This window comes from Barbus barbus (genome assembly GCF_936440315.1).
Source record: "Barbus barbus genome assembly, chromosome: 49".
Lineage (NCBI taxonomy): Eukaryota > Metazoa > Chordata > Actinopteri > Cypriniformes > Cyprinidae > Barbus > Barbus barbus.
Window position 1 is genome coordinate 5,552,822 of NC_136727.1, and position 23,038 is coordinate 5,575,859.

The window sequence follows — 23,038 nt, forward strand, 5'->3', positions numbered from 1 at the left end:
AATTCCTTACCTATTGAGATAAGGCAAGCAAAATCTCTTAATATTTTTAAATCTCGCCTTGAAACTCATTTATTTAGGGTAGCTTTGATTTGAATTTTTATATTCTTTTTATATTAAGTGTTTATATAAGTGTTTTGAACGCATGTTTTCTTTCTATTTTGCTTATTTTGTATTTTTATATGGTGTATTTTGATGCTTTATTTGCTTATGTTAAGCACTTTGAGAAGTAACATTTAAAGGCACTATAGAAAATAAAGATGATTATTATTATTAATCATGTTTAAATAATAATGTATTAATTATATTATATTTTGGGTTGTTTATAGAAATCAACAATTGTTAATAATACTAATAATAGTAGTAATAATTACCATTATGCATCTCATTTGCAATCCAAGTACTCGCTTTTGAAAATCAATCAAGTGGAAATAAAATAAACTCCTGAATAGCAGCGCCACCTGCTGCCCAAGCAGTGAAGCCAAACAAAACATATAAACATTATGGTCCTTTTAAATATCATTTAATTATCTTCAAAACTTTTAATAAAGCTTAAAATGCTTTGAATTACAAACAGGAACCTCTACCCAAAGTTTCCTCCATACCAGCCCTTATAGTTCAGTGTTGGTCGTGTTTTTCACGGCTCTGTAAATGTGAATGTCCCTTTGAGGGTCATAATAGACCTCTTGCACAGAGAACCTCCGGCGTAGCTCCATCAGGAACCGCTCGTCTCGCTCGTAACGAATCCGACAGGACAACAACACCAGCGTGTTCTCCGAGCTCAGGTGTTCAAGAGTCTGCAGGAGGGCGGGAAACGTCTCCTCCAGGTAAACAATGTCAGCTCCCAGGATCAAATCAAAGCTGCCTGTGGGATACAGATGTAGATTCTCACCCCAGGTAAGTTCAGATACCTGTACGGCCCCCTGCTGGCCGGGAGGAATGTTTTCACGCACATTGGCAGTCAGAAATTCCAGTGCAGGCTTTCTGTCTGTTATTGTCACATTGGCTCCTGCGAGAAAGGAGTATTACCGACTAAAATAATTCTGAAAACAACAATGAAATTTTCACGCAAAGTATTAATTCTTACCAAGCAGAGCAGCTACAATGCCCACCAAACCTGTGCCGGCTCCAAGCTCAATAACTCTCTTTCCTTTCAGATCCACCTTTCCCATTTCCAGGAACATGCAGAGCACCACCGCCTGGAAAATAAACAGGGATCAACTATTAATTTATTATGACTGGAAAAAGTTCACACTTGTGAACAAATCCTGTGGGATTCCAACCTGCAACCTTTCTTTTACCAGTCCAGATTTTTACCCACTAAATATGAAACTGAACTTACGGCGTCCCAGACCACAGCAGCGACACCCAATCGGTTCCAGTCCTGGCTGAGTCTGATCCTGTGATTGGCCAGATTAAATTCAGCTGAAGTCTGGTGAAGTTTTGACAGAGCCGGAAGTAGATTCTCATCATAGGGCACCAAAGCCATCTTGAGCTGTTAAAATGCCTGAAAAGACCACAAAACATTTTGTTGATTTACTTTCAATACTTAAATCATAAATTAAAAGCTCTATAAAATAATTATAAAATGAAAGTCATGTCAGTTATTCCTGAGAAGTGGGACAAAACAGGGTGCAAAATTGAAAAAATAAAGTTGTACTAAGCTACTGAGTTATGCTTTGATGCAACCTCCCAAGTTTTCTCTTTTTTAAACAAAATGTGCTTTTTACCTTGGACTGTAATATAATTCCAACTTTATCTTTAACAGCATTCAAGATGTTTTTAACATTTCAAAACACATTCTCATGTTAGCAGACAGATGTGACCAACAATTCCACAACAAATATAAAATATCATTATGAAATATTATTAAACTATTAATCCGACGGTGGTGACGAAAACCTGAATTTGTTGTCATTTTAGCTATCAAATACATTGAATCAATCAATTACTGTACTAAAGTAAACACAACAAACAGTGAGTATGTTATTGTTTATAAAACTTTTATTCAAGAGTCACAGTTAAGTATTCTGATATATTACTTTTTTTTCTGTTGATGCTAGATGCTAATGGAACCTGCTTCAGGAGAATAAATCATCTAAATATTAAAAATAATTTACATTTAATTTTAATAAATGCCTGACAAAAAGTGGGGACACAAATTTAAAACCTTATGTGTCACCGAAAAACAAGCTTGCTTTGATATGAGACATTATTAAGTGTTGCCTTTCATAAGACAAGATCTTTTTCATAATTAAAAAACATCAACATCTATCCTGTCAAAAATGTCCATTTTATAGCATACGAATGATTGAACCCTTCTCTGTGGACACTGATGTAGTGAGTGCCATAAACTAGTGAGTTCACATAATCATGATAAAAATAAATTGAAGGGGATAATTGTGTTAAATACCTTAATATTAATCCCCATAACATTTACAATTTAATTATTTTTCTTTTTAAACCTAATAGCAGTTGCAATTGCTGGACGCGTGTTGTTCCATGTCTCAAGAATGACTGATATTGATATATTTTTGGTAGGCATGTACATACCTATTTGTAAATCCACCGAGTAAACAGTTCCTTATTTTGTAACCTTTTCAAATAATTTGAAAAATGAGAAAACTTGAAGAAAAATCCGGTAAAGACTGCTAGTAAACAAGAGCAGAGTCCATGTCGTTCGTCTGTTTTTACTTCTGTCGGTCGTGCCTCTCCTTCGCCATCTGATGTTTAGGCGTGTAACTGCTTGTAGTATTTTTTCATCGTTATAAGAAGAGAAAATTACACATTTCTGTTGTGGCTTTTCAGATCTGTGAAGTGTTTTTATCTCCTGCAATTGAAAAATGTTTCACGCATTCATCATCTTCTGTTTGTGGCATCGTTTCTATGGCTTCAGGTTTAGTTTGTTGTTGTTTCATCTTGTCTTGGTGTGTTTTATGCAGATCGAGTGAATGTGTCAGTAATGGAGGGAGATTCAGTAACTCTACACACTACTAAGATACCAAAACCTTGGCCTATGCGTTTGGACCTGAAGATGCTCTTATAGTTAGTGCTATAAGATATTTTATATTAGATATTATCATGATGAGATATTCAGACTACAGCTGGACAATCAAACTGGATCTCTGACCATCAGGAACATCAGAACCACAGACTCTGGACTTTATCAAATGTATACTTTCACGAGAGTTATTCAATGTCACTGTCTATGGTGAGTATATTTAAATTTGATGTCCTCTGTCAAGTCAGAGGTTTTAACAATAAATCATTTATTACAATATAGTTCTTAATAAATTGATTTTTTACAGCCTTTACAGGCCACATATATTGTTGATAAGTTAAATCAATTCATTTTTTCCCTGCAATGTTTCTAGTATATAGTAATTTCACTTTATTCTCTTGTGTTTTGTACCTCGTCTTTCCATTCCTGTCATTACCAGCAACTCTACATGTTCTTCATCATCAGGATCATGAAACTGAATATAGCCAGTGCAGAGACTGTAAAATTGGGGTAATATGATCATATTTTCTTGATCTGGTAAGAACTCTAGCCGCTGCATTTTGGACTATCTGTAGCTTGTTTATTGAAGATGCAGGACAACCACCTAGCAGTGCATTACAATAGTCCAGTCTAGAGGTCATGAATGAACTAGCTTTTCTGCATCAGAAACAGGTAGCATGTTTCGAAGCTTGGCAATGTTTCTAAGATGGAAGAATGCTGTTTTTGTAACATGGGAAATATGATTTTCAAAGGACAAGTTGCTGTCTAATATAACAACCAGATTTTTGACTTTAGAGGACGTAACAGTGCATCCATCTAGTTGCAAATTGTAATCCAAGAGATTCTGTGTACTGTTTTTTTGGTCCAATAAGTAATATCTCTGTCTTATCTGAATTTAATAGGAGGAAATTACTGGTCATCCAATCTTTTGTATTTTTTACATAATCTATTATCTTAGTTTAGAAGTTTCATCTGGTCTTGTTGAGATATATAGTTGAGTATCATCAGCATAACAATGAAAACTAATCCCGTATTTTCTAGTAATATTACCAAGAGGCAACATGTATATTGAAAATAGCAGAGGACCTACGACAGAGTATTCCATTACTCTCCAACTCTGTTAATAACTGACTAAAAATGTTGGTGTTTTTGTATTAACATGCAATGTAACATGTGACTATTGAGAAACAGACGTTTAACCACATGGAGGACAACTGGAGTAGTTATTTTTGCTGACAGAGAGAATAAGTTACTTCATTAGACTTCCTCCATTGTCTCCTACGGCTGAAAAAAATGTTTTGTGCACTTACTTTCTTCTGTTTATGGCATCTGGTTGGTGAGTTAAACAGGTTTTTATAGCTTCGGGTTACATAAAGTCAGATTAACTAAAATTCTGTTGTCATTTACTGTTGTCATTTTGTTCCAAAACTGTTCGACTTTCTTCTGTGGAAACACAAAAGACATTTTGTGGGTGTGTATGAAAGTGTAAGAATCTATAGTCTGCCTCGACCCAGCTTCCACTCCACAATATGTTTGATTATGCTCATTTCCCTTCTTCTCTTAATTATCAAAGAGAAGAAGTAAGTCAACAGTTATGTTGTTTGTAGACCATTTGGGATGATCACATCCTGAGCAACACTGGGACACTGAGAACCACCTCAGACAAAGGGGCGTCAGAACTTAATTAACATACAGACTACAGCTGTTACAACAGGAGCAACTTCATTTACATGAAGGGTAGTAAACTGAAAATGTATAAAAGGTTTGAATTTAGGATGTTCTGGGTTCATTCCGACTCCGTTGAACCCAAGGTACTACATATGCTTTGTCACTGCTATGCTGCAATAAACATCTTCATCAAGATCTTCAACGTCCTCTTCACTTTTTCTTATAAAAGCATGAGTGTCAGTGAGGTGCAGTGCTGTAATGAATCCCTTTAAATTTCATTATATGCCTTCAAAATATCTTTTGTGTTCCACGGACGAAAGAAAGTCATTCAGGTGTGGAACAACAGGGTGAGCAAATGATGACAAAACATTAAATTTGGGGTGAACCGTTTTTTAATCTTGCTATTTTGGTTTGCTTGGTTCACATACAGATGGAATAAACACAGTATCAGTGATGGAGGGAGATTCTGTTACTCTACAGACTAATGTTACTAATATACGAAACATACAGTGGAGCTTTGGACCTGAAAAAACAGTTATAGTTGTTCAGTTTAATAAGGGGACACCTGATATTGATTATTTTAATGCTGAGAGATTTAGAGACAGACTACAGATGGACAATCAAACTGGATCTCTGACCATCAAGAACATCAGAACCACAGACTCTGGACTTTATCAACTACAGATTATAAAATACATACCGATTTATTTCAATGTTAGTGTCTATGGTGAGTATTTTAATTGATTGTACATATTTGTGCATATTTACAGTATGCATTCCTTTCTTCAAAAAATCTGAAGGTCTTAAAATGCTAAAAATAAGTGACAAAAATAATACTCGCCCTCTATTAATACAATTTATTCCTATTTTGAATTATTTTTAAAATATTTTCCAGCTCGTCTGCCCATTCCAGTTGTAGACTCTTCAAACTGTTCATCCTCATCATCAGGATCATTACAAAATTGTTCACTGCTGTGTTCAGTGGTGAATGTGAGTCATGTGACTCTCTCCTGGTACAAAAGAAACAGTTTATTGTCCAGCATCAGTGTGTCTGATCTCAGCATCAGTCTCTCTCTACCTCTGGAGGTGGAACATCAGGATAAAAACACCTACAGCTGTGTGCTCAACAACCCCATCAGCAGCAAGACCACACATCTGGACATCAGTCAACTCTGCCAGACATGTGAAGGTGCGTCAAGATGTTATTGGTGAATTTGTCAAAATTTTGGTTCTCAATAAAACCTTTTTTCCTGTCCTCAGGCTCTGTTCACTGTTGCGGTTTTACTGAAGCTGTGATTCGATTGGTCATCTCTGCTGTGGTGGGCGTGGCTATTGTTGCCATAGTGGTTTATGAGATCAAGAGCTAAAAGAAGCAGAGAGCATCACAATCAGCCCCTGAATGATGGTCGTGAAAACCTGGAAATAGAGAATTGAACAGTCACTGAACAGGAAATGAATACATGTCTTGATGAAATTTGAATATAGATTTTTCAGCTGTAAAATATTTCATTAGATATTGAACTTGTATGGAGTAAAATTGACTTGCAAGTCATGCAGTAGTGATCAATTGGTGCATTTTTCTTTTGAGTCTGTTCTTTTTAATGAATCAGTCAAATGGTTCACAAAGCGCTCTTTTAACGATACCTTAATTGATCTGAATTAAAATGATCCTTATCCAATAGCCAAACGACTGGAAAATCATTGTTGAAGGGTTTCATATGCTCAAATGCTAACAAATTAAACTATATGTAAAAAATTTGTGTGTTTAGTGAAGATAAAAGAATATGATTCTGGTTCTCTAGTACAGCAATGCCATCTACTGATTTCTTCTTAAATAACAGGTACAATCAACTATTAAATAGAGATTATTACAACATTGAACTGTGAAGATTCATATTGGTGTAATATGCCTGTCATTCAGTCAAGGCTGTATGGAAAAGGAAGGCGTTTGTTTACTCACCCTCTCATCAATCATGTTGTGCACAAAGTAAAAACTTATCTTTTTTTTTCCTGTTTGTATTAGCGTGGAATGTAACATGTAGCCAATCAAGAAAGACATAAAAGACCTTTTGCCACAAAATCGTGATGACCAGACAAGTTCTTCTTACTGAGAGTACCTTCATTCAACTTCCTCATTTATCTCATGCGGTTTTGCCTTCATGTTCATTGCAGTCAGATGATTTACATTAAGTGTTCCCTTTCTGTCGTTCCCACCCCTGAATGACTTATTTTCTTCTGTGGAACTCAAAAGATGTTTCGGTTGTTTTGGACCCAACCGAATTTCAATGTACAGACAAAAAGATTATTCCAAATGTTCAATTTTGTGTTCCTTAGAAGAAAGGTTTGAAACGACATGAAGCTGAGCGGCTAAACAATGACAGGATTGTAATTTCTGGATGAACTGTCCCTAAAATCTTGCTATTTTGGTGTGTTTGGTTGGTCCTTATTTAGATGCAGTGACGATAATGTCAGTGATGGAGGGAGAGTCTGTCACTCTACACATTAATATACGCAGACAAGATACATTTTTAGATAGATATTATATGAATTATAGTCAGTGGAATTGGTTTAGACCTGAAAAATCTCATAATGTTAGAATCATTCAACATGATGTGATGACAGGTGATATTAGATATTATCATGATGAGATATTCAAAGACAGACTACAGATCAACAGTCAAACTGGATCTCTGACCATCAGGAACATCAGAACAACAGACTCTAGACTTTATCAAATTAGCTGTCGATTCTCAGTAGAATCATTCAATGTTACAGTCTATGGTGAGTAGTTGAATTTAATGTGTCCTTTCTTCACAATGTTTTCACAATAAGTCAATTGAAATCTCTTACATATGCCCCAGTGTGTTCAAAGAATGTTAACTGACAACATGCATAAATTCGTCAAATCTCAGAATATTTAGTAAAAATTAAGTAGACATTTTTTTCACCTTATTCTCTTGTTTTGTAGCTCGTCTTTCCATTCCTGTCATTACCAGCAACTCTACATGTTCTTCATCATCAGGATCATTAGTGTCTAATTGCTCATTGTTGTGTTCATGGTGAATGTGAGTCATGTGACTCTCTCCTGGTACAAAGGAAACAGTTTATTGTCCAGCATCAGTGTGTCTGATCTCAGCATCAGTCTCTCTCTACCTCTGGAGGTGGAACATCAGGATAAAACACCTACAGCTGTAGAGTAAACAGTCTTATCAGTGACCAGACAACACATTTCAACATCACTGAACTGTCAACCATGTCCAGGTATTAGGGGAATATAATAATATAAGAATATAAACATTGATGTTCGGGATATAGACAGAAATATGCATCATATAGTGTTGGGGTTTGGACCTGAATATATTAGTATAGCGGAATTGTTTACTGAAGTCTCTTATCATTTTGATGATACTCATATGTCAGGATGCTGTTCATAGACTTCAGTTCAGCATTCAACACAATCATCCCTCAACAGCTCACTCACAAACTGGTCCAGCTGGGGCTCAACACCTCTCTGTGCAACTGGCTGTTGGACTTCCTGACCGGGAGACCTCAAGCAGTACGGGTTGGCAGTAACACATCCAGCACCATCACACTGAACACTGGGGCCCCCCAAGGATGTGTGCTGAGCCCCCTCCTCTTCACTCTGCTGACCCACGACTGCACACCGTCACACAACTCCAACCTGTTCATTAAGTTTGCGGATGACACAACTGTGGTGGGTCTCATTAGCAACAGAGATGAGACAAACTACAGGAGCGAGGTGAGCCGCCTGGCCGGGTGGTGCAGTGACAACAATCTCTCTCTGAATGTGGAGAAGACGAAGGAGATTGTTGTTGACTTCAGGAGAGTACACACTCAGCATGCCCCTCTGACCATCAACGGTGTGACTGTGGAGAGAGTGAGCAGCACCAAGTTCCTGGGTGTGTACATCACAGAGGACCTCTCCTGGACTAACAACACTGTAGCACTGGCCAAGAAAGCACAGCAGCGTCTCTACTTCCTCCGCAAACTGAGAAGAGCCAGAGCCCCTGCCCCCATCATGTGCACCTTCTACAGAGGCACCATCGAGAGCATCCTGACTAGCTGCATCACTGTGTGGTATGGCGCTTGCAACGCATCCTGCCGCAAGTCACTTCAGCGCATAGTGAGAGCAGCTGAGAAGATCGTTGGTGTCTCTCTCCCCTCCCTCCAGGACATCTACAGCACCCGTCTCACCTGCAAAGCCCTCCGCATTGCAGGCGATCCCACCCACCCGACACACAGCTTCTTCAGTCTGCTGCCATCAGGGAGGAGACTGCGGAGTCTCCAGGCGAGGACCAGCAGACTGAAGGACAGCTTCATACATCAGGCTGTCAGGAAGCTGAACTCCCTCCTGTCCTTGCCCCCCCTCCCCTCTTTTACCCCATGCAACACTGAACTCTGACACTATGAGCCCCCCCCCCCCCCCCCCCCCTCACCAACCTAAAAACTGTGACCAGCACCTGTCACTTGTGCAACATTGGACTGATCACTACCTCATCCAGCATTGACTGCAAACTACCTCTTCGGATAGTCTGATATAAGGACTGTTCTCCCTACTGACAAGCTCTTCTTGCACTACACATATATCTGCACAGTTTTGTTTTATTTAACTGATTTGCACTCTATCTATTCTGCCATGTGCCTTATGCCACTTTATCTATTTCTTTATTTTTCTACAATGTCCTCATTTGTATAGCTGTATAGTTGTATGTACATATGTTTAAACTGTATTATCTGTATTTGAACGAGTTTAATGTTAACTGTATGCACCAAGGGTCTGAGAGTAACGCAATTTCAATTCTCTGTATGTATGCACCGTACATGTGGAAGAATTGACAATAAAGCAGACTTGACTAGACTTGACTTGACTTGATCAACAATTTGGAGGCATACTACAAATGGACCGTCAGACTGGATCTCTGACCATCAGGAATTTTCAGAAAGTTATTCAATGTCACTGTCTATGGTGAGTACTTTAAAAAGTCGTGTTTTAACAATAAATAATCATTTATTAGGTATATAGATACGAATCGAAAACTGTTTCAATTGAAACTATAAGAGAGTGCGTTTCGATTAAAACTATTTTCTTGAATTGACAAGCAACAGAATGGCTACAACTTAGGCTAGAACCTACAGAAAATTGAAAAAAATAGCAAGACGGAGAGGTACGAAAGATGCAAACGAAACCACAAACAAATTGTCAGGAGTTGGAGAAGATGTAGAGTTAAATAAAACCCACAAACATATTGTGACGAGTCGGCTGCCTCCCCCCTGTCCATCATCACCACCCCGTCCCATATTCGCCGCCCTTCACCAGGCTCCCGACAGGAGTGGGTGTGTGAGAGAGGAGGGGCGCTGAAACAGCCAGGGCTGGCGGCGTGTGATGAGGCGCACCTGACGTGAATGGAGCCTCATCACCGCCGCCGTTTAAACTCCGAGCGCGCCTCTCCTCGGGAGACCGGTCTCTTCCCCGTGCATGCACGCTGGTGTCCTCGTGGGTCCAGGAAAGGGAGCGTAGAGGGAACTACCTGCCGCCGTCAGAGACGCGACACTGCACCCGCGATACGGCCGTCGGGCAAGGACGCCGGGCCGTGGAATCCCGTCGAGCACCCGGGGATGAAGGAGTTGGACGAAGCCGCCACAGAAGCCGCCGTCACCCACGCCCCGGGACCTCCAGACGGGAGCGCGTGCGGCCGCCGGACTCCGCCCCTTACCTGGACCCTTCCCTCCTGAACACTGCCCTCCTTCACGAGCCCCGCAGCACAACGAGGACACCAGATCCCTGTTTATTTTGGACACTTTTCCCCCTTTGGACACTTTATTTTGAAATATTGTTTAATAAAAACCTCTCCGAGGCTTGACGCCACGCCCACTGTGTCTGTCGTTGGCTCCTCCCGCCACAATATGCACAAAAAAAAAACAGCTTCAATTTATTTCCTGAATCTCTGCCTGTGGATTAAAGGTACACAGTAGGATATAAAGCGAAAAGATCAGTCATTTATTCAAGTAATAATTTCTGAAGTCACGATTAAAAAGGAATGAAAGAAGAGTCTGAAAAGTGATTTTTGTCTGATTTTAGTTTTTGCTTATTGTTGGTTTATTACATTTATTGTTATCTTTTTGTCTTGCTATGTTTGATTCTGATACAGATTAAGTGAAGACAGTGTTATTGATGGAGGGAGATTCTGTTACTCTACACACTGATGTTACTGATATACACAGACATGATTTACGTTATATACAGTCGAGGATTGAACCTGAAAACACTCTTATAGACATTACTTTTGATACTAGAACATCTGATATGAGATATTATCATGATGAGATGTTCAGAGACAGACTAAAGATGGACAGTCAAACTGGATCTCTGACCATGGAACATCAGGAACATCAGAACAACAGACTCTGGACTGTCCCTGTCTGTCGTGCTGCTGAGAGGTTTGCGATTGTAGCTCCGAGTAGCTTTGCTTTTCTGTTGAATCTCTATCTTACTTTCACTCTCTGTTGTTTAAAGTGATAATATATAACTTAATTCCCACCATATTTCTGGTATTATCTATCAAACTAATTTGACCGTTTGTTTTTTAAAACAGCAAGTGCAGCGCGTTAGCATTCGTTAGCCACTCGTGGTTCCATTCGCATTTCTAGTCGCGCCTATTGTTTTCTTTTTTCTCGCTCCGTTTTTCACGAGTTCATCAAACAACAGTGGTAAGCCAATCATTCTTAAATCATGGCGAGAAATGGCTTCTTCTCCTGCTATTGTTGTTTGCACTGTTTGCCACATGTACAGTTTATTTCTCTCTGTCGGCGACAAGGGAATCACATGTGATTAATGCAGGGAAATAGTTAGGCTGACAGAGAAGATTTCAGAATTAGAGACACGCATCCAAACTTTAGTTGAGGACAGTAAGAATGTGAGGGCTGTAGATACTGCTTTGGATGCAACTAGCTCAGGGAGTCCTGTATATTGTTCGGTTCCGGTAGAGCCCGTGCAGCAGGGCAACTGGGTGACTGTGAGGCGGCCTAGTCATGGGTCAAAACACTGCTCTTCCATTCCGATAAAAACATCAAACAGGTTCTCCTCAGTGAGGCACCCACTGAGAAACCTGATGAAACTACTCTAGTAATTGGCGATTATATTGTATGGAACGTGAAAATAGAGACACCAGCCACCATAGTCCAATGTTTACCGGGAGCCAGAGAGCCTGACATCTTGGCAAATTTTAAATTGCTGGCTAATGCTAAATGTAAATTCAGTAAGATTGTTATTCACGTCGGTGCTAATTATGTTTGATTTCGCCAGTCTGAGATCACTAAATATAATGCTAAAGATGTGTGTGAACTTGCAAGTACAATGTCAGACACTGTAATATGCTCTGGTCCGCTCCCTGCTTACTGGGGTGATGAGATACATAGAAGACTGTCGTCACTCAATGGCTGAATGTCTAAGTGGTGCCCGCAGAATAACATAGGTTTCATAGACAATTGGAAGAATTTTTGGGGCAGACTTGACCTGTTGAAAAGAGACTCTTGGGGTGGTGCCGCTCTTCTCTCTAGAAATATGGCACATAGTCTTAGAGTTCGTACTTGACTAACTGGGGGCCAGGTCAGGAAGCAGACAGACTGGCTAAACCGACCGTCTGCTAGCCGCTTCATGTCACAGATGTCAGTTAATTCTCAGCACATAGAGACTCTTTCACCTAGATATCACACTATAGAGACTGTGTCTGTTCCCCGAACTAGAAAATACAGAAAACATCCAAACCAAAGTAAGAGTAACAATTTAATTGATGTTCAACAAATAAAAAACAGATATAATACAGATATATTTGCTGATTTTCTATTTGAGGTAGTGCTGGCTGCAGATAAAGTCCTAATTGCTGGTGATTTTAATATCCATGTTGATAATGAAAGAGATTCGTTGGGATCAGCATTTATAGACATTCTAAACTCCATTGGTGTTAACACGTTTCAGGACCTACTCATTGTCGAAATCATACTCTAGATTTAATACTGTCATATGGAATTGATGTCAGTGGCATTGAAATATTGCAGCAGAGCGATGATATCTCAGATCATTATCTAGTTTTGTGTATATTCCATATAGCTAAAGCTGTAAAGCCAACTCATTGTTACAAATATGGTAGAACCATTACTTCTACCACAAAAGACTACTTTATAAATAATCTTCCTGACTTATCTCAATTCCTCAGCATATCCAATAGCTCAGAACAACTTGATGATATAACAGAAACTATTGACTCTCACTTTTTTAGCACTTTAGATACGGTTGCTCCTTTACGCTTAAGGAAGATTAAGGAAAAGAGTCCAACACTGTGGTATAATGAGTACACTCGGACTTATGTCTCTTTTAGAAGAAAACAAACACAACCCAAAGTATTTATTTAATACAGTGGCTAAATTAACAAAAAATATAACATCAGCAGGTGCAGATATTACCCAGCAGCACAGTAGTAATGACTTTATGAACTACTTTACTTCCAAGATCGAAACTGTTAGAGATAAAATTGTAACCATGAAGCTGTCAGCCACAGTATAGCATCAGATAGTGCAGTATATTGTTCCCTGAGGAACAATTCCACTCATTCTCTTCTATTGGAAATGAAGAATTGTATAAACTTGTTAAATCATCTAAACCAACAATCTGCATTTTAGACCCTGTTCCATCTAAGCTCCTAAAAGAGGTGCTTCCAGAAGTAATAGATCCTCTTCTGAATATTATTATCTCATCATTGTAATTAGAATATGTCCCAAAAACCTTCAAACTGGCTGTTATTAAGCCTCTCATTAAAAAAACACAACTTGACCCTAAAGAATTAATTAATTAAAGACCGATCTTGAATCTCCCTTTTCTGTTAAAGATATTAGAAAAGGTAGTATCATCACAACTATGTTCCTTCTTAGAGAAAAATTATATATGTCCTGCTTTTATCATCTGATCGTGGTTGTATCTCTCTATTAGTGCTAATGGATCTTAGCGCCGCGTTTGATACTATCGACCACAACATTCTTTTAAATAGACTAGAAAATTATGTTGGCATTAGAGGAAGTGCACTGGCATGGTTCAAATCGTACTTATCTGACTGCCATCAATTTGTGGCAGTAAAGGAAGAGGTATCATACCAATCACAAGTGCAGTATGGAGTACCTCAAGGCTCAGTACTTGGCCCCTTACTTTTCATGCTTTACATGTTACCCTTGGGAGATATCATTAGGAAACATGGTGTTAGCTTTCACTGTTATGCTGATGATACCCAGCTCTATATTTCTTCGCGACCTGATGAAACTTACCAATTTGCAAAACTAACGGAATGTATAGCTGATATCAAAAACTGGATGACTAGCAAATTCATACTGCTAAATTCTGAAAAAACAGAGGTGTTAATTATTGGACCAAAAACCTTTGCATGCAATAACCTAGGTCACTGTCTAATACTTGATGGCTGCTCTGTAAATTCTTTGTCACCAGTTAGGAACCTTGGCATACTTTTTGATAGCAATCTTTCGTTCGAAAAACATGTTTCTAGCATTTGTAAAACTGCATCTTAAAAATATATCTAAATGACGACCTGTGCTCTCAATGTCAAATGCAGAAACATTAATTCATGCATTCATGACCTCGAGGCTAGATTATTGTAATGCTTTATTGGGTGGTTGCTCTGCATGTTTATAAACAAACTCCAGCTGGTTCAAAATGCAGCAGCTAGAGTTCTTACTAGAACCAGGAAGTATGACCACATTAGCCCGGTTCTGTCAACACTGCACTGGCTCCCTATTAAACATCCCTATTAAACATAAAGCCCTGAATGGTTTGACACCTCAGTATTTGAGTAAGCTCTTATCGCATTACAGTCCTTCACGTCCGCTGCGATCTCAAAACTCTGGCCATTTGATAATACCTAGAATATCAAAATCAACTGCGGGCGGGAGATCGTTTTTCTATTTAGTGCCCAAACTCTGGAACAATCTACCTAACACTGTTCGGGAAGCAGACACACTCTGTCAGTTTAAATCTAGATTAAAGACCCATCTCTTTAAACTCATTATCAAAATGTTCCTTTAGTAACCTTTTGGCCAATGCATAGCCTCTGTCTGGGGCCATATGTTGGCAACTGCGGACCAGGTCTTTACGCTGTCCCTTTGTAAACTGCTCAAGTGATCCTTATCGTTGGTTGATTTCTGCTAAACGCCATGTTCAAACGCTCTGATGAATGGAATATATTACAATGGGTCACCATCAAAGACTGGAATCTCCCTTTTTGGTAGAACACGAGAACTTGCTGTTGAACAAGATAAATTGTTAATTCCTCTTGCCTTTTCAGAACTTCAAGCAGGGGATAACCTGGAGGTGGAAGAACGTGTTTAACAGGATGGATTCCCAAGTTATCATGTTGCATTTGAGCAAAATAATGGAAATTAGATTGTTCAGATGTGTGGAATATTTGTTGATCATTCCATCTATTCCTCTGATTCTGAGTTACATCTTGTGATGCAGAGACACCAGCTGCTCCAGCTGTATTCACTGGCATTGAATTCACAGGCACCTATTCGTTTGCATTGGGATTTAAACATTTTGACCAAGAAGAATCAAAAACTGAGGTTATCAGGTGCATTGACCACACGTTTTTTCACTCTTCTTTGATTTTGAAGTTGAACTTGTACTTTGAGAACATTTGCTTTGATTATCAGACTTTTGCATCACAGTAATCTGTGCTGCTGAAGCCGCTATTTGAGCATCCAATTCCAATTGCTCCTTTTTCCATCTCAATTCCTCCTCCTGAGCTTCAATAGCATGTTAAGCTTTCAATTCAGCAGCACGTGCCATAAATGCGGCCTTTTCCGCCTCTGCTTGAATACATGCAGATTACATGGATGAACTACTACTACTACTGCTGCGTGAACTGCGTTTACTATGTTTGGAGGTAGCATGAGACACATTTGAGACACTGTCTCCAGCACCAACATCATCCTCTACATTGCCTACTTCAGATATTTTCTGACCTTCTGGCTTGTCTGATAACCATTTATTTACACGGTCAATTAGCTCATTGTTTGGTACCATCTTTGCTTTAAACCATATTTCATGTTTTTCAGCCTCATCAACCGGTAAAATAACCAACAGTGACTCATGAGTATCTTTAGCCTCTGAACACAACCTCTTAAAATCTCCAAAGGCCAAACGTACCTCAGGTTTGTATTCTTTGTCATCATATATTAACCTGTTAATTGACTCTATTAGATTCTGAGCCTTATTTAACTTTATCTTTTTTAACTTTTGCAAGGTGTCAGGTTTTTCTATCAAAGCTTTAGCTTTCTTTCAGACTCGTTTTCAACATTAGGAAGGTATTGATTTGACTCAGTAACCCCCTCAGGATTCATACACTTTTCATTTTCCATTTTGCAAACAGTTGTGAACAAACAGAATTAATATACAAAGCAATGTCAGTCAATCTTTGGCAACCAATGCATTGGATTTACACTGGACCTTGACTGTGTGCACACATAATTTCATATGGCCATTGTGATGTTGCAACAAACCTATAATCCCGTTGATCAGGCCTGAAGAGACCAGCGCGCAGCATAAATCCCGGAACAAATGCAGCAAACCAGAAGAAATACAATCCAAATGAAACCACTGAGTCGAATTCAAGGAATAAATCCAAAAGCGTCTTGACGAAATGATATCCTCATGTACAGAAACAAGAAGCCTTTATCCAAACAAACGGCGTCGTTCTTGTCCGTCAAAACATGCATTGACGATTAATCCGAGCGTTCTTCTTTAATCCAATGAAGCAGAGTTTTTTACTTTGTGTAGTGGCTTTCCAGTAAATAGCTGCCGTTGGTAATATAAGTGAGCAAGTTCTAGGATGCGTACAGAGTCCATGCAAGCGGAAATAGATGCAAACAAATGTCTTTCTTTATTTATGCTCGAATAAAGAATGTTTCAAAACGTTCTAAATTTTCTTACACCAGTGCTACAATTATACTGTGCCACCCAGTGGCCAAGTAAAACTTTACAATGAATGGCTCCAACAGTGTCAAAGGCTTGATATAAAGCTGGGTGGCTTTATATCAGCTTTACAGTATTTAGACGGGAAAATAGTTTGTCGAAATAGTGTCATTCTCCTCTGGCCAGACAAAATCAGCAGTTTAAATCTAGGCTAAAGCAGAATCAGATTGTGCAAAGGACTCATCTGGTTCCTGTGGTCTTGTCCCGATGGCCGTCTTGGAGACAGGGTCTTCACTGGGGATCAGTCTCTGGGGCTCATCTAGGTGTCCTGGCTGTAGAGGTCATCTCTAGGTGCTGATCCACCATCTGATCTGATTCTAACAATGTAACAAGTACATCAGGTGTTTTGGGAAGTGTTCCCGGTTACGGTTGACCTAATTAATGCAGCCTAATAATCCTTTAACGGACCTGAATTATAGAAATGCGATAGTGTATTATGTGTAAACCAGGTTAAGGTATCTACTGCCTATATGGAGAAAGCCTTGGTTTGGCCCACTTTGAAGGCTGAGGATGTGCAGGGATTACAGGCTTATGCTTTGTTTTTGCAGACATGTTGCAACACTATGGGCGAATTCTCATATATGCAAGAATTTAATATGCCTAGCAACATGAAATGGTTGTAATGAAGTTACCTTACAAACTGAGAGAGCATTGGAGAGCTAAGGCTTGTGAGATTATGGAGACTAGTCATGGCAGGGCAAAGTTTTCTTATGTTGTTGAGTTCATTGAAAAACAGTTTAAGGTATCTACTGCCTATATGGAGAAAGCCTTGGGTTGGCCCACTTTGAAGGCTGAGGATGTGCAGGGATTACAGGCTTATGCTTTGTTTTTGCGGACATGTTGCAACACTATGGGCGAATTCTCATATATGCAAGAACTTAATATGCCTAGCAACATGAAAATGATTGTAATGAAGTTACCTTACAAACTGAGAGAGCATTGGAGAGCTAAGGCTTGTGAGATTATGGAGACCAGTCACGGCAGGTCAAAGTTCTCTGATGTTGTTGAATTAATTGAAAAACAGGTTAAGATGGCATCCGATCCTGTGTTTGGAGATATTCAAAACAAACATGGCACAGGTAAATCAAGAGGTCAAACCCGCCAAACCTTTGCAAGAAATAGTTTTGCCACTGACATTGCTGCTTCTTTTCCAGTGAAAAAGTCTAGCAATACTTCATCACAGCAAAGATTTTGTCTAAATCTAATGGAAACTGTTTGTTTTGTACAAAGCAGCATCCGTTGGAAAGGTGTTTTGAATTGAAGAAAAGAACTCATCAAGAAAAGATTGAATTTCTGAAAGCAAAAGGAATTTGTTTCTGTTGTTTAAGGACTGGACATTTTAGTAAGGAATGTGAGAATCGTCTGAATTGTGACATTTGTGGAGAAACACACCCCACTATCCTGCATATATATCTCAAGGAGGTAACTGTAAAAGAGCCAGAGGAAAAGCACAAAGAGGTGTCTGCTCAAACTTGTGGTCTCACAGGAGCTGGTAATGAGAGGTGTCTGATGTCAATATTACCAGTCCAAGTCAAAGCTATTAAAGGTAACTAGAGCCCCTTTCACACTGCACGTTGGTCCTGGAATATTGACGGAGTGCCTTCTGTGTGAACGCAAACACGTCCCGGGATTGATTCAGGGATCGATCCCGGGTTGGGGACCTAGTTACATTGCCGGGTTCAGTCCCAGAATGAGCACTGTGTGAACAAAAGCCAGAACCAATGCCGTAAAGGCTGATGACGCGCGTTATCATGCGACTCTTTTACCGGGTGTTTTGAAGGCAGATCAACATTCACACAACGAAAAATGTGTAAACTGGAATGAAGCAGCGATCAGGGAGCTTCTCACTATCCGTGCTGAAGCTGAAATTGTTTGCCAGTTTAGTGAAATGGTGCGCAGCGCATTATACACGTCACATGAAATGTCACGTGTCTTTACGGGATCTTTACGGGTTGTGTGTGAACGCACGCACAGATTCCGGAAAATCACTGGCAGTGTGAATGAACCAAAATCAAACAATCCCGGGATGATTCCCGGAACACATTACCTGTGTATTTTCTGGAATCTCTGTGTGAAAGAGGCTAAAGTGATGCGAACATATGCTTTTCTGGACCCGGGAAGTTCCGCAACCTTTCGTTCAGAACATTATTCTTCTTCGCACCATGGGTCAGGAACAGTCTGTGTCCTGCAGTGTTATTGATGGACTGGAAATCAGTGGTATAAACACCAACCATTTCTTCCCACTTCCTGCTGTCTACACACAGCAAAAGATGCCTGTTAGCTCTGAGAACATCATTACTCGAGGAGTTATCGAAGTGGTCATACTTGGACAAAGTAAAGATAACATACATTCAAGCAGGTGTTGATTTACTGATTGGAATTAATGCAGCTAACGTGATGGAACCATATGAGATCATAAACAGTCATGGTAATGGGCCATTTGCCATTTGGGATGGGTTGTCAATGGGTCTGTGGAGGGAAACAGTGACCACAAGAATGAATCTGGGCATTCTGCTGTTACTGTTAACAGAATTTCTGTTAAACTGGAAGAGCTGCTTAACAATCAGTTCAATCATGATTTCAGCGAAAGGACTGCTGATGAAAGAGAAATGTCAAGTGAAGATCTTCGGTTTATGAGCATAATGAACAGTACAGTCATGCTCCAGGATGGACATTACAGCCTAAGATTGCCATTCAAGATTGATGACATCACACTACCTGACAACCTCTGTGTTGCTAAGCAACGATTGCATGGGCTGAAAAGGAAACTGGAAAGAAACCAAGAATTTCATGAGACGTATACTCAATTTCTTTCTTATGTTGTACACAAAGGCAATGCTGAGAAGGTACCAGATCACCAACTTGATCGTGTGGATGGCAAAGTTTGGTACATCCCTCACCACGGGGTGTTTCATCCCAAGAAGGGATCATTGAGAGTTGTGTTCGACTGTGGAGCAACGTATAAAGGAACATCACTTAATAGTCAATTGTTGCAAGGCCCTAATCTTACCAATTCTTTGTTAGGTGTATTGCTGAAATTCAGGCAAGAACCAGTAGCCTTCATGGCGGATATTGAAACAATGTTCCACCAAGTTAAAGTGGCTGTGGAAGATGTTGACTTTCTTCGTTTCTTGTGGTGGCCTGGTGGAGAATCGACTAAAGAGCCCATTACGTTCAGGATGACAGTTCATCTTTTTGGAGCCGTGTCTTCTCCAAGATGTGCATGCTACGCCTTGAAACAAACAGCAAAGGACAACGAAGCTGACTTTCCATCAGAAGTGATTGAAACTGTCAACAATAACTTCTATGTGGATGATTGTTTGAAGAGCGTCCCATCAGTGGAAGTGGCCATCTCTATGGTTCAAAATCTCACCTCTCTGTGTCAGAAAGGAGGTTTCCATTTGGCAAAGTGGATCAGCAATAGTCACAAGGTGTTGCAGTCAGTCTCTGAGGAAAAACAAGCCAAGGATATACAGCAGTTTGATCTGGATCGTGACAAGTTGCCTGTTGAAAGAGCTTTAGGTCTTCATTGGAGTGTGGAAGCTGACACCTTTCAATTCAAGATTTCCTTGAAAAATCAACCTTGCACAAGGTGAGGCATTCTATCTGTGGTAAGCTCTATCTATGATCCTTTGGGTTTTATTGCTCCGCTTGTTCTGCCTGCTAAAATACTTTTACAGGAGTTGTGCAGACAGACTTTGGGCTGGGATGATACTATACCATCAGTCCTCCAGAAGCAATGGAACCATTGGATTATCGAGTTGGACAATGTTGCAGAGTTCCATGTTTTAAACCCATGGATTTTGGACTGCCCACTCATGCTTGTTTACATCACTTTGATTCGGCCTTTTGGACTGATTGCACAACTGTCCTCAATTACATTAAGAATGAGGACAAACGGGTTCATACATTTGTCGCTAATAGAGTGTCTTGCATAAGAGACGCAACGCAACCTCAACAGTGGAGAGATATACCCAATAAAGAAAATCCTGCAGATGATGCATCTCGTGGGTTGAAAGTGAAATATTTTCTGAGCAATAAGCGATGGATCGATGGTCCCAGTTTTCTCTGGAAGCTGAATGATATACAGTTCCCCACAAGTGATTTGACTTTGACTGATGATGACCCAGAAGTCAAAAAGGAGTTAAAGGTAAATGCTGTGGTCTTGCAGAATGGACAAAATGTCACAAGTCAACTTCTCCATTACTTCTCAGAGTGGAAACGTCTGAAAGTTGCAGTTGCCTGGGTTTTGAAACTGTGGAAATTTCTATTGGAGCTGGGTCGTAAACGAAAGGAGTTGTCTTTGGAGCAGTTTGACAGTGTAAATGCAAAATTACAGGAATTTAAAGCATCTCTGGGCAGACAAAGTTTGACTGTGGAGGATCTGTATAAGGCTGAGATTAGCATCATTCGTTTCAGCCAACAGGAACAATTTCAAGAGGAAATTGTTGAACTCAAGGATGGAAGTATTGATGTTAAAAGAAACAGTTCTGTCTATAGTTTGGATCCTGATTTGCATGAAGGACTGCTGCTAATTGGAGGAAGACTTGGTAAGTCAGCTATGCCAAATGAAAGGAAACATCCCATCTTGTTATCGAAGGATCAGCATGTGTCACATCTCATACTTCGAGACATTCATGAACAGTTGGGTCATGGTGGCAGAAAACTCCGGTGCAAGTACTGGATTACAAAGGCCAACTCTGTTGCAAGAAAAATCATTTGTCAACAATCAAGTGTGTTATCTGTAGACGTTATAAGGGATAATTGGTTGAACAGAAGATGGCAGATCTTCCAGTGGAAAGGATCACCCCTGATTTACCACAGTTTACTAATGTAGGAGTGGATTTTTTTGGCCCCATCGAAGTAAAAAGGGGACGGAGTAAAGTGAAACGCTATGGAGTAATTTTTACTTGTATGGCAAGTAGAGCTGTCCATTTGGAAATGGCATACTTACTCGATACGGACTCATGCATCAATGCCTTGAGTAGGTTTGTCTGTCGTCGTGGACAGGTCTCTCGCATGAGATCTGATAATGGGACGAATTTCATTGGTGCTGAGCGGGAGCTAAGAGAGGCAATCATTGCATTAAATAATGAAAAGATTCAAAGAGACTTATTGCAGAAGGGAGTTCATTGGAATTTTAATCCACCTTCAAGCTCTCATTACAGAGGAATATGGGAGCGTATTATTCGAATGGTGAGATAGATTCTATGTACAGTCCTTCGACAACAAACACTGGATGACGAAGCACTGCAAACTGTATTGTGTGAAGCAGAAGCAATTTTGAATGATCGACCCATCTCTAAGCTATCCAATGATCTTAATGATTTGGAAGCTCTTACACCAAATCACCTTCTGCTTATGAAAGGAAATCCTGTATTGCCGCCCGGTTTGTTTGAAAGGTCTGATTTGTATGCCAAAAGGAGATGGAGACAAGTGCAATATATTGCGGATCTCTTCTGGAAAATGTGGGTACGTGAATACCTACCCTTGTTGCAAGAGCAACAAAAATGGAACTGGAAATCTTAATCTTGGAGACATCGTGATTATTGCTGATCCAACAGCACCACGTGGCTCATGGCTTCTTGGAAGAGTTGTGGAGACTTACCCAGACAACAAAGGTTTAGTTCGTTCAGTAAAAGTTCGAACCAAAATGTAACACTTTGGAACGTCCAGTTAATAAGCTTTGCCTCCTGTTAGAAGGAACAGATTAAATAGGGTATACAGTAGTCTAATATTTGAATTTACTGGTTTTTATATACCTTTGGTACAAATTGTGAATTGGTATGTAAGACTCCATTTTGTATAAATGTGTAATTATGTCATCATGCCATAAGCAATTAAGGGGCTGGTGTGTTGGAGCCATTCATTGTAAAGTTTTACTTGGCCACTGGGTGGCACGATGGCACAGTATAATTGTAGCACAGGTGTAAGAACCAGGTGTGTGTGTTGGTAATTGGGAAGCACACAGTTTTTGACTGCACGGCAGAGTAGCGTGCAAGAGGGACTATAATCTTATGTTGTGTCTTCAAGATATGGACTTTGATTGTACATATTGGGAAACAAGAAACATTCCCAGCAAGTTGATTTGAAATATTCTTTATTCGAGCATAAATAAAGACATTTGTTTGCATCTATTTCCGCTTGCATGGACTCTGTACGCGTCCTAGAACTTGCTCACTTATATTACCAACGGCAGTGATTTACTGGAAAGCCGCTACAGACACAATTTGCATTGTTAAAAGCGCTATACAAATAATATTGACTTGATTTGACTGTATGCACTACGGTTCATCAGACTTGTAAAGACATTGGCTGTA

The 23,038-nt window shown here is 39.7% G+C and overlaps 2 protein-coding genes across 2 annotated transcripts; one reads left to right on the forward strand and one right to left on the reverse strand.

Moving 5' to 3' along the window:
- Positions 1-503: 503 nt before the first annotated feature.
- On the reverse strand, positions 504-2,937 carry LOC306867556 (protein N-lysine methyltransferase METTL21A). The gene is made up of 4 exons (XM_079413288.1): positions 2,551-2,937; positions 1,340-1,504; positions 1,085-1,196; positions 504-1,006 (listed from the first exon to the last, which is right to left on the reverse strand). The coding sequence occupies exons 2-4, from the start codon at positions 1,484-1,486 to the stop codon at positions 609-611; spliced, it is 657 nt and encodes a 218-aa protein (XP_079269414.1). The 5' UTR covers positions 1,487-1,504; positions 2,551-2,937; the 3' UTR covers positions 504-608.
- Positions 2,938-4,187: 1,250 nt separating this feature from the next.
- Positions 4,188-6,742, forward strand: LOC306867558 (CD48 antigen-like). Its single transcript, XM_079413289.1, has 4 exons — positions 4,188-4,334; positions 5,097-5,393; positions 5,562-5,855; positions 5,927-6,742. The coding sequence occupies exons 1-4, from the start codon at positions 4,292-4,294 to the stop codon at positions 6,031-6,033; spliced, it is 741 nt and encodes a 246-aa protein (XP_079269415.1). The 5' UTR covers positions 4,188-4,291; the 3' UTR covers positions 6,034-6,742.
- Positions 6,743-23,038: the final 16,296 nt, after the last annotated feature.